The sequence below is a fragment of the Eleginops maclovinus genome, chromosome 7 (genome assembly GCF_036324505.1).
Source record: "Eleginops maclovinus isolate JMC-PN-2008 ecotype Puerto Natales chromosome 7, JC_Emac_rtc_rv5, whole genome shotgun sequence".
Taxonomy (NCBI): Eukaryota; Metazoa; Chordata; class Actinopteri; order Perciformes; family Eleginopidae; genus Eleginops; species Eleginops maclovinus.
Genome location: NC_086355.1, coordinates 9982919 through 9995480, shown reverse-complemented (window position 1 = coordinate 9995480; position 12562 = coordinate 9982919). Strand labels below are relative to the sequence as shown.

The 12562-nt window shown below is 38.3% G+C and overlaps 1 protein-coding gene and 1 long non-coding RNA gene across 2 annotated transcripts; one reads left to right on the top strand and one right to left on the bottom strand.

Moving 5' to 3' along the window:
• Window positions 1–2007: 2007 nt before the first annotated feature.
• On the bottom strand, window positions 2008–3320 carry LOC134867658 (uncharacterized). The gene is made up of 2 exons (XR_010166163.1): window positions 3085–3320; window positions 2008–2279 (listed from the first exon to the last, which is right to left on the bottom strand). It is a non-coding gene; the product is annotated as an uncharacterized LOC134867658 (long non-coding RNA).
• Window positions 3321–5442: 2122 nt separating this feature from the next.
• nfe2l2a (nfe2 like bZIP transcription factor 2a) lies at window positions 5443–12129 on the top strand. Its single transcript, XM_063887225.1, has 5 exons — window positions 5443–5666; window positions 8633–8899; window positions 9171–9263; window positions 9350–9514; window positions 10478–12129. Exons 1-5 carry the CDS (start codon window positions 5610–5612, stop codon window positions 11735–11737), a joined length of 1842 nt encoding a protein of 613 aa, XP_063743295.1. The 5' UTR covers window positions 5443–5609; the 3' UTR covers window positions 11738–12129.
• Window positions 12130–12562: the final 433 nt, after the last annotated feature.

Genomic DNA, 12562 nt, shown 5'->3' with positions numbered 1-12562 from the left:
GAGCAGTGGTGGAATAAGTACTCTGATCTTTTTACTTAGTAGAAGTAGAAGTACCACAGTGTAGGAATACTCTGTCACAAGTAAAGTACAAAAGTATAAGCATCAAAATATACTTAAAGTGCCAAAAGTGTACTATACAGATTGGCCAATTTCAGAATAATATATTTATCATATGTTTTGATTTAAATGATTAATGCATTAAAGGGTAATCAAGGCAGGTAAAGGTGCAGCGAGATTTAATGACTTTGTATACTGCAGGGTAGCTCGTGAATATTACTCCAGGTGTAACTAAAGTCTTATTCAAGGGATGATCATATCTCACATTATTAATCCAAATGTGCAAAGTGACTAAAGGTACTTAATAAATGTGGTGGAGTAAAAGTACACAATTTACCTCTGAATTGTAGTGGAGTAGAAGAACATTGAAACACTCAAAATAGTACTTAAGTACAGTACTTGAGTGAATCTACTTAGTTACTTTATACCAATCTAAGAGAGTATATATATATATATATATATATATATGGGACAACAAAACATAATTGTAAGATAATGCTATATAATAAACCCTTTTTTGAAGGTAACTTTATGTTAATAATTAGCATTGGTAGAAGACATACTTGGATCTTTTATTCAAGTAAAAATAGCTTAAAAATATGACGGAATAAAAATAAGAGTCTTCCATTCAAATGTAACCTGGGTAAAAGTACAAAAGTATGAGCAATAAATCTACTTAAAGTATCAAGAGTAAAAGCTCCTGTCCCATTAATTTATAATGATGTTGGATTATACAGTAGTAAATGATGCTTTAATGTGTGCATCACTTTAATGCTACAGCTGGTAAAGATTGAATTCATTTCAAATATTGTATACATTCTGCTGGCTAGATTATTCTATAATAATATATCATAATTTATTATTTGATTATATTTAGATTTAGCCTAATAATCTGAATCGTCAACGTATCTTAAGCTTCAATAACATTTGGTGGACTAAAGACGAATGCCTTTGGTTTGCAGTAGAGTAAATACATTATAAATTATCACAAATTATAAATACTGGTGTAAATTATAAGTGCAATAAAAGTGTACTTTAATACAGTAGCCTATTTCAGTAAAAGTGCAGTTACTTTCCACCACTGGTTGAATTGGTTCAGACTTGAGATGAAACAGTAAATCAATTAGATAATTTTTCAGAAAAACTATCTCTTACTATTTAATTGATCAAATAATCGTACCAAAAGAAAAAACTGTTTAGCATTAGAAATGCCAAATAGGAGTTTGTCTTTCCTTTTCTTTTAATACATGATGGTAAAGTGTATGTGTTTTTGTTTTGGAATAAAGGTTAACATAGTAAACACTGTGAATATGCAATTTGATGACCAATTACGATAATGGATCGTATCCTATTTGGTAATGTGTTGTAATGTATGTTTTTAATCCCTTTCCCCGATTAATTGTGAAAGCCAAACATAAACATAGTGACACAAGTTACGTTTTTTTTAACTCTCCACCTGAACGCATCATTTTACTTATTTCCCAGCATGCCTTGCAGTATACGACTGGTTGCATATGCTCCATTGACTGGAATTAACAGTCGCATTACATAGTTGTTATGGAGACACATAAATGAATTAAGTCCTTATAGTATTACTACTTTAAATCATAAAGTTGTGCGAAAAATATATTAAACACTATGTTAAATTGAACTAATGCTATTTTAAGAAAATCATTATTTTAATTATTTTAATTTTAAACTTTTAAAACAGCATCATCCAGGTTCAGAAGTCCTCATGTGTTATATGTGACGTGGTTTAAAAAAGTAATATTATAGGAGTTCACTGTTTACCTCCACTTACTCACCTGACCACTGTTTCCATATGGCAAACAGCAGTGCTTAACTAATCATTTAACACTAAGTAAGAGTACACAAACATCCTAAAACAGTATTGCTACTTTAGAATACACATTAACCTTGGTTTAAACTTTCAAAAAAAGACAGAGGCTGTGAAAAAATTGATGAAACCAAATTAAACTTTATTAAAGAAAACAATTATTTGTCAACAGAAATGTTGCACCATGCTGTAAACTCAATGGTCCAGATGTTTGAAGGTTTATTTCCCACAGGATAAAGTATTAACTCCCAAAACAAAGTTCTGTAATGCACTGACTGCAGGCAATTAGAGTCTAAGTGTATCACAGAACTTTATTTGGAAAGCCACAGTGCCACCTCATAGGTTTGTCCTTGTGCAGAGCCTCATGACTGGGTGCTCCCTTAACCTGTAGTTATAGGGACAAAAAGCATGAAAACAGGACATCCACTTTGATCATCACCTTTTTCACTGTACTGAATTTTGAAACAAATAACTCAGGGGGAAAAAAATAGCTGGTGTGGTTTGTAAAAGACTAGAGAACAATAAGCAGTTAAGACTTGACTGCTTTAAGGACTGGGCCTACAGAAAGGCTTGCTGTGTGGTGGGTCCTCCCTAGAGTAACAGGTAAAGCAGGCCAGATGGAGTCTTTTTACACATTGTTAGGTGTCCTTAGACATTTTAAATGGCTAAATATAATAGGTTATGTTCAATAGTTTGTAACATCCAACCAAAAATGACCCTTAAATGCATTTCTTTACCTTTAAGCTTGACCATCTGCTAGGTTGCAAAGGTCACACACAAAGCAGTCTCTATATTAGCTGACATGTTTGAAGTTTGCAGTTATGGTAATTCCTCTAACCCCATTAGAATAATTTCGCTCCTGTGCTGATGTGTCATTGATTCTACCTGTTGATCTTTAAAAACTTTCAGAATTCAAAAGGGCCTAGGTAAATAAGGTATTCACCTAACAATGTAGATATATATGATATAGCAATGTGGAAAATGCAGATAGCCGGCTGAGCTCTTTAAGTATTAAGTTCGGTCAGTTTCAAGGGACTTAGGGCACTTGCCACTTCAACAGCAATAAAGTGACAGCAACTTTTGAAGTGCAAAATAATGCACCAAATCACACAGTGTCACGCCTCAATCATTGTCTTTACAATGATTTACGGAATAAGTAATGTGATGAAGTCCTGCAAGTCATACTGTACCTGATATAGGTGATCGCAAGGGACCAGCTGCAATCCAACACGAGGGCAAGTAGTCTTGATGGTAAAATGCAAAAGCAGAATGCGATCTCAGGATAATGCAGGCCATTTCTGGATTCACAGTGCAGACGGCTGATTTCACTGCGGTCGGTGTCCGTCTGCGGACTTGCAGCGCTCTAATCGTAATGTGGCTACAGACGCTTTTACCTTTTCTTCCCCCAGTCCTGTGCAGTTCACTATATGCAGCTGGAAGAATGTCGACGTGGAGCTGCCAAACGTGAACGCGTGTTCATGAACGCGCATGGGGGGGTGTGGGGGGGGGGAGCTTTTTTAGGGTAATTTCACGCAGTAGCACAGTGAGCTGCACTTTAGTGTGAGGAGGTTCTTCACAGATAAGTGCTATAGCCAGGGCTAAGTCTGTCTCATTACCTTGACATGTTTTAAAAGACACTTCATTACATCCAGATACGACTTCTTAGTGACGCTGAGGTGTCACAATGGTTAAAATGTTATTGACTTATATAAGCCTCAACAACTTGTTTGAAAAGTAGTAATGATTTATTTAAAACATTAGCAGTTGAGAGCATATCAAGATTTGATTATTGAATGTATGTCCACCAGTATCTACTTCATAGGCATATAAGGTAAAAATAAATAAATAATAATGTAACAAATACTTTAAAAGTTAGAGTCCTGCATTTAAAATGTGACTTTAGTAAAAAAAAAGTATGTTCATACTTAAAGCCTCAAACGTTTAGGCTACTCATTCTAGTCCATATTACATCATTTATGTTTAAGTATAACTTTAGTGTTGAACATCAACAATGTAAAGCCAATTTTAGCAACTGTGTTTAGTGTTTGGTTGCTTAACCTATAGCACTAGTAGCTAAATAACTTTTCAGACCTTGCACTTTCATAACAGTCTAATAATGCTCTATCACAAGTAAGCCCTGCAATCAAAACCGTATGCATCAGAATGATCCCATTAAAAAAGATAAAGCATTTAAAAGATGCAGGTTGTTTAACTGGTCATTATAGAGTTTGCATCAGTTAGCATACTATATCTAGGCTCCTGTTTGTTAGTTTGATATATAACAATTCAAGTTGTTGTACAACGTTGACATATGATTTGTATTTGAAATCTTAAGTATAGTAAGGGCAGGTAGAATAAAGTAGCACAAATTATGAAAGTGCTTTCAGGTACTTAAACATGTAGTGCAGTATAGGCCTTGAGCAAACAATAAAATGTCCATGCAAATAGTTACCTTCAACCGCTGTTATGCACCCTGTTCAGTGGGAAGTATACAAACACTTTTCTTTCTTGTGTACAACGCTTCTTTAATGAATAACATTATAACAGTTAGTGATCATCAGTTTTCAATATAAGGCAATTCAAATAAAGATGTTCCAGACCCACTGCTGGACAGTAATCACATTTATTGAGTTAACCCATCGGGAACCTGTTTGTAGTTGTAAAGTATTTCGCACTTTTCATGAGAATTTCCAATTGTTACTTTGTACTTCTGTGCCCAACTAAAATTCCAAAGGAAATATTTTACTTTTTATTCCACTGTTTAACAAGTCCAGTTATTATGGACAACAATAACATAATACATGTATAACATATAATGAAATAAATAACAAGTGATACATTGTTATTGATTAAACTATCAAAGACTCAGGTAGCAGTTAAATTACTCCACCTCGATTAGCTATATCACTAAAGGATGCCTACTCACATGTCAGTGTAACAATAAAAATGATCTAAACGTACAATCATTTTTACTGACATGTTTGCGAAAGTTCAATTTTGAATGATGGACTCTAACTTGCATCTAGCCTGCATTTGTCTCATCACAGATTTTTTGACAGAATTCTTGATGTCAGTGGATGTGTTCAGTGTTTCCACGGGGACATTAGGGCCCCAGGGCCTCCAGCTCCACATCAGGCCAAATAACCAGCAGGGGGCGCTATGCACCAGTCCAAACAGTTCTGATTGCGGATTTAAAATAGAAACAACACAACTTTTGTTTGTTCTATAAGTGCATATAATCGTGTTTACTTCAGCTGGAAATATAAAAAATATGTTCATACAATATTCAAGCCTATCTTAATGTTTTTATTAGACAGAGTGAAAACAAGTGCTAGTTTGTTTGTGTCAAATGTATTTCCACGGACAAATTTAAGGGTAGTAGAAACTTTAACATGAAAACCATTATATTGAGTCGTGTTTTTTTCTTTTTGGTAACCAGTGAATTCAGTAGGCCTGTCTGCTCAGCCAAGCGGGCACTACACGCATGCACACTCAGCTAGTACCGCCTCATAGGCCGATGTGAGGGGGACGATCCCGGCGCCGCGGCTCGGTGGGCAGGGCCAGCACCTCCGTAATGTTCAATAGATTTAAAGGAAGCAATGTTTCCCTTAGCTCAGCTGCTGCGACGTACTCTATCGGCTTCGGACCGCTCGCCATTTTAATCTGCCATTTCAAGGAATAACACACACATTTAACAATAATATAGGGTCCGTTCATGAGCAGACAGATCTCCACTATGCTGGAAATGGAGGTGATACATTCCACTCAACAGGTAAATACAGAACTTCTTAAAAATTATCACGAGACACTGACTGTGAACTTCCTTCTATGCCGAACCGATCTGATAGGGAGATATGGGTTAACTTTTTAATGTTCGCTTTGTATATATGACCAATACGCAGTGACAACCTCGTTTTGGCGTAGATATAAGGTAATAATTAACAGCAGTTTCTTTAATTGTGAGAAGGAGCTTACAAAGTTCCCCGTGAACCTGATTGTGTTTAGTTATAGGATATTAACCTTGCCCTCTTTTCTGCGTTTATGCAAGTCATTCACTTGTGACGTTATGCCTCGACATGACATAATACCTATTAATCTAAAACAGGGTGTTTTTATTAGAGAGTTTGGAGAATTAAAAAAGATTATTTCTTACATTTTTGACAAGTTTGGTAAACAAGAAGTCTCATGAGCCCTAATTCTCGTAACAGTCCCTCCCCCTTCTTCCTCCAAGCATGTGATATCCCATATCTGATAGACAAACGTGTATATTGTGAATACTTTCTTACCGTTTCTTCTGCCTTTTCCTTTTGTTTTTCATTGTATTTCCGATGTAAAAGAACCACATAACTCTCAGTCTAGACTTGTTGTTATTCATACACATTGAAAGAGATTTTGCATTTGGGATAATCTCATGTGATATCGTCTTTAGTGTTTGGATGTGTAAGGGTCAGTGGCAGTATGTGGTTGACTAATGGGGTCCTAAAGGTCTGTTTTTGGAACATGGGCTGCTGTGCTTCATCCTCCTCGGTCAAGGGTGGCTGTCGATCACTGTGTATGATGAAAGGAGTTGTAATAAACTACTGGAGTCATGTCCCCTTTGAGGCCCCTGTTTTTAGGTGAAGAGCAGTAAATGAACAACCCATACTGGAAACACACACATTTAGTATCACTCCTCTATCACCCAGTCTGATAGCCTAAGGAACCATTCAATATTGTTTTGGCATTACTGTGTTTTCTAGTATATGGGTGTTCCCCCCCCCCCCCGCATATTATGTTACTCATTTCAACAAAAGACATCTTGTACAGCTTCCATTGTGTGGCAGAGAAATCTTGGAAATGTAAGTCAATTTATGAGCCAGTTTCCTTGTTCTGGTGCCAATTCAGGTCTTGTGACAGCCTTGTTACTGATATCACCGATAACCTGATCTTACCCGCTTATTTTTCATATTTAGAAAATGTATCTTGCAGAAATAAGAAATTGTGTCAAGGATTTTTCAAATGGGGTTTGATAATTGGCATTATGCAACAGCATTATTAATGAATGACAGTGAAAGGGCACATTGAACTTTCACTGCATAGTTGACAAGCCTTCTTTAGAAATGGGATGGTTCTTTGAGGTACTTGTAAGACTTGTCACATGACTTTAAGATGTTATAAAAACGGACAAGGTGCTTTTGTTGTTCGAAAACACAGATGACCAGACTTCCCACTTTGACATATGAGGCTACTTCCCCATTCCTGCTGAAGCCATAATGTCTGGTTGTGTGCTCACCTCTTACCCTGTGCGTATGGTTTATAGTAGGCAGACTAAGTGAAGTGTAATCCTTTAGTGGTCGTGCCTCTGATGCAACATTGAGTCAAGCAGGGTTAGTGGGTTCTTATTTTGCAGTTCCACCGCTGTTGACAAAAAATTGCTGTAAACAATGTTTTGGGATATAGATATATATATATATATATATATATATATATATATATAGAAGATGGATAGATGCTAGTTTTCTATTATTATGAGTTTATTATAATTAACCACACCAAATTTGCCTAAAATCAAAGAAAACTTTTTGTTTCACATCCTCTTTGTTGTGATTTCTGCTTTGTGCTGTATTCCCCTTTTAGTAGTTCAGATCCCTCTTGGCTTCCCTCCAGGCTGTATCTGATCTGGCCATATGACCAACTTCAGGCATTATGAAGCCTTGCCCATAATTCTGTGTATACACAAATCTGAGGAACAAACAAGTCACATGCTCAGACATGTTCCTGTGAACCAGTGTCTTGGGTTTATGCAACATCCCTGGGCTTTGTGAAATGGTTTCCTTCTGTAAATAATTTCTGTGTAAAAGAGAGAAGCACAGTTTATCTTTCAGCATTCTTGTTTAAAAGAGCAAATAACATTCAGCCTGTGGGTGGATATCTACAGGAAACCACATTTAAATATCCTCATAGTTGTTAGGACCCTGTTTCTAACCTTCTGTGTATTAAGAAGTAATAAAATAATGTTTGTATGCTAAATGTAGAACAAAACATGTGTTAAATATGTGCAGTATGTGAGTATGTTTAGGGTCAGTTCTCAATGGTTTAGTTATTAACTTGACATATAATAGGAAGGAAAAAAAGGAAACAAGTTCTGTAATTTCACCTGGCAACACATCTATAGCCTTATATTCCCTTTTTAATTTAGTTAAATTATCCACCCTTTAAGACATATTTGGTTGTCATTTGAATAAGTAATACTTTTACAAGCACCTCTGTCTTCTTTTAACCAAAAATATACTTACCTTTAAATTCGGGAGTTCGTAAATGCTGTAAAATAAACATTTGTTTTGGTTTAACTCATTTGAGAACTATACTGTAGCATGAATTAACTTGTGCAAAGAGCTTGACTTCCTGTGTGCCCTATTTGTGAGTTTGAACGGGACAAATGATTTCACACCTCAATGTAATGAGATGGTTAATGATTGCTTTGAAAAGAGTATCAAGTTAGGATAGGTGTCTTCTGCTGGCGTATGGTGGCAGCAGGGGAAACGGAGAAGTGCATGTATTATTCATGCGGCTTCTCCCCCTTGACATTAGTGCCAGTGTTGCTGTCAGTGCACAGATACTGAGGGACAGGGTGTGGCGGGTGCAGCAGCCACGCTTCACAGCAGTGCACTCTCTGCCTTGCTCCAATGCTGCTCACACTCACACTGCAGGACAGCATGGCTCACAACTCTCTAAAATGATCTGCGCCTCTCTTTCTAGGACATGGAGCTGATCGACATACTGTGGAAGCAGGACATTGATCTCGGAGCCAGGCGTGAGGTGTTTGACTACAATCATCGTCAGAAAGAACATGAGCTGCGGAGGCAACGGGAGCTGGAAGAAGAGAAGAGGGAGCATCTGGTGCAGGAGCAGCAGAAGGCCCTGCTGGCACAGCTACAGCTTGACGAGGAAACGGGAGAGTACATACCCTGCCCGCCACCCAGCACCCCGCTGCAGTCGGCTGTCACACCTCTAGAGGCTACACAGGTACACGCACATTGCCATCATTACTCATGTCAGAGCTGGACCACTCCCACATCATTTGATAGGCTGTGGCTACGCCGTAGCTAAGTTACCACTCATCCTGCGTAATTACAGAAACACAGGTGGGTCTGTAGCTTTGCATCGGTTTATTCTGCTCACGAAACTACTCAACAGAGAAATAAGTTCTATAAGCCATGTACTATTTTTAAAAGATGATGTGCTACAAAGGATGCTATGTGTTAAAGCTGAACATGTTTTATAACTTCTCTTGCAGAATGTCAGCTTCACAGAACAGAGCGGTGATGCCATGTCGTTCGATGAATGTTTGCAGCTCCTGGCAGAGACATTTCCTGTAGAGGAAACTGAGGTATGAACATTGGATAATTACCCCACATGGGACATCAGCCTTTAAAACGTTTTTTTTTTTAAAACATATTTTTCTTTCTTCTACAGAACACCCCAGTTTGCCTGGACACAACTGCTGTCTCAGCCCCCATGATGTCCCCAGAGCAGCCGGTTCTGCCCCCGGCCATCCTTTCCCCACTACCAACACCACAGAGGATAACCCCAGATTTGGAGCAGGCCTGGATGGAGCTTTTGTCCCTCCCTGAGCTGCAGGTATAATACACTGACTCTACCACCTCAATGGCATGGTGTTTTTTGTTGTGGAACAAATACCCAAAGAATGCATCAACGGGCAGGAGCCCAGCATTAGAGCACAAACACCTTTTTGTTGCTTTGTGAGAATGGGGTCTCATACATGTCACACAGGTGCACCCGACTCATTCCTCTTTTATTAGGTTTCATTGTTAAGAACTTCTAAAGAATTAGGGAGTTGGGTGTTCGAGATGTGTTGTAGTTTCTATCATTAATAACCACTATTCATTAAGGAAGAAAGAAGAAATCCTGTTTGGACAGGTTGCGCTAATCTTAAAACATTTGCTTTCTGGCAGAAACATATAGAACTGTGCCTGCAATTTTTCAGTAGTTACCTTATCGGTTTTGTTTAGAGGCAGCTCATATTTGCATTAGCTGATGGGTGGAGCAGTGTGTCGTTTGTTGTCTTGACCTCTCATTCTCGACTAAACTAACGTCGAATCCCAACCATGAAGCTTACATAGCATTGCATTAGGTTATCTGGCAAGCTGCTGATAAGACTTCACATTGTAGGAAAAGGGTTGTGTGGTTGTTTCTGTTCTTGTAAGCTGCTTTGGGAAGATAATGTACTTGCATAGCTTCACAGCAACAGCAAGCTGATTGGTATTGCTGATTTCGTTACATTTTACCAACTGGCTACTAGCATTGGTCAGTGAAATACTAGTCAACTTAAAGCCCCAAGATTGAAAAAGTTTTATTTTGGAAGATAACAAATTAAGTATGCTTTTATGTCAGTCATCACAATAGGCCACAGATTATGTGTTGGGAATAACTAAAGGTGAATATGAATACATATTATACATGCACCACCAACAACAACAACATAAGGAAAAGATATTTGCATTGTCAACAAAGCATATTTTGGCACTCAAGTGTAATAAATTGAATGTTTTTGTTTTAATGGTTCTTTATCTTTTATTTCAGCAATGCCTGAACATGCAGATGGAGGACACACTTGAGACCACAACTTATCCACTTCCAAACAGCCCTGAAGTGCAGAATCCAAACTACAGTTTTTACCCCATGACCGATCTCACAGACGGGAAAACCAACAGTTTAAATGTCTGCCCTGCAGAGTTTATGAATACATTTGATGGCTCTGTTCACAGTATGGCCCCAGCAGACCTCCACCAGATACGTGCAAAATCTCCTCAGGCAAATGCTAATTTAACTGCAGAAAGTTTCTGTGAGATATACTACCCAGATGTCATTCTGGAAGAGAGCAGTGGTCAACATGGCCTCAAAGAAAATGAAAGTAATGCAGTGTGTGATATCCCAAACAAACCTCTCTTCACACCATTGGACTTTTACAGTCACTCACCAGGAGATGCATTTGATAGAGGTAAACAAAATCTGACGGTAGAAATGCCAGACTCGGATTCAGGAATCTCTTCAAACACCAGCCCGAATGCTTGTTCACCTGGGAAGTCTCTGTATGGAAATGACTCCTATGGTTACAGCGATTCAGACATGGAAGAGATGGATGACAATCCTGGAAGCGCAGAATCTGACTACTCAGAGATGTTCTCACTCAATTTCCAACCTGATGATCATCAGATGGCAATCTCTGTGTCAGCACCGCTAGGGCAAACTCTACAGCAGGAGAAGAATCCCAAACAACACAGGACAGACCCGGCAGAGGAGAGCGGCCAAAACAGCGCCCCCTTCACCAAAGACAAGCAGAAGAAACGCTCGGAAATACGTCTCTCTAGAGACGAGCAGAGGGCCAAGGCCCTCAAAATCCCTTTCACGGTTGACATGATTATCAATCTGCCTGTTGATGACTTCAACGAGCTGATGTCAAAGCATGAACTAAATGAGGCCCAGCTGGCCCTGGTCCGAGACATACGCCGCCGCGGCAAAAACAAGGTAGCTGCCCAGAACTGCCGCAAACGCAAGATGGAGAACATAGTGGGTCTGGAGAGCAACCTGGACTCACTGAAGGACGAGAAGGAGCGTCTGCTGAGCGAGAAGAGCCAGAACATCACAAACCTGAAGGAGATGAAGCAGCAACTCAACAGCTTGTACCTGGAGGTCTTCAGCATGTTGAGAGATGAGAAGGGGAACTCTTACTCTCCCTCCGACTACTCCCTTCAGCAGTCCACTGACGGCAGCGTCTTCCTCGTTCCTCGCATCAAAAAGACTTTCATCAAGACTGAAGACAACCTCTTCTCTCCTTTGTAATATGGTACTGCATTATCATAGTAATACTATGCAATAACTTTGTAGTCGTAAAGCTTTAAAGCACTAGTAGCTCAGCAGAACTATTGTATAGTTTTTGCGCACTTCTCTTGAATGTTGTAATATTTTTGATATTTTACTTCTTTTGTACTCTGATATGTTCAACAGATTCTTTAACCAATATTATTTGTAAATATAAACATTACTTGCTTTTGAGATTGATAAACCGTTACTGTATGTGTATATATATATTGTATATATTATATTTCTGTATGCTAAATGATTGTTTCAATCATTGTTACTCATATTTTATATCTGTCCCTTTATGATTTGCTGCCCAGGTTCTTTTATAAAATCTTCTGTGCTTTTCAATAAAGTATTCCTATAGCTATAAAGCCTGCTATTTACTGAAAGAACATTGTGTGGTGTTCAACAGATTGATGCCAGATGGATATATAGTCTAAGGAATGATTACATAACTTACCACATGTTCAAGTCAGTTCGTGACTTGAAGGCTCACCCAAGGGTTTAAAATGAGGCAAAGAAAAGAAATATTGTACTGAACGAGAGTTATTGGCTTAAACCACTTTTACAATCTGCTTGGTTTTCTTTTTTAAGAGCAAGCTTGTTTGTACAGTAACCTAAATCTTTTAATACTCTGAAACTCCAGTCGCACAAGAAATGACACCCACTGCATTCATTGTTACTCAACAAAGAGTACAATGGTCGAGCCACAGCAGAGTATGCTCAGTTTGAAACATGCATGACGACTTCACAAAAGGGCCAACCCAGACAAGCATATTCAAAGATAAAGCCTACGCAATCAGT

What these genes read in the sequence shown, in the direction of transcription:
- nfe2l2a (XM_063887225.1), top strand. Translation starts at nt 5,610, where the DNA reads ATGAGCAGACAGATCTCCACTATGCTGGAAATGGAGGTGATACATTCC. An exon ending in TGATACATTCCACTCAACAG is followed by an intron (nt 5,667 to 8,632) that starts GTAAATACAGAA and finishes CTCTCTTTCTAG; the next exon opens with GACATGGAGCTGATCGACAT. An exon ending in TGTCCCTCCCTGAGCTGCAG is followed by an intron (nt 9,515 to 10,477) that starts GTATAATACACT and finishes CTTTTATTTCAG; the next exon opens with CAATGCCTGAACATGCAGAT.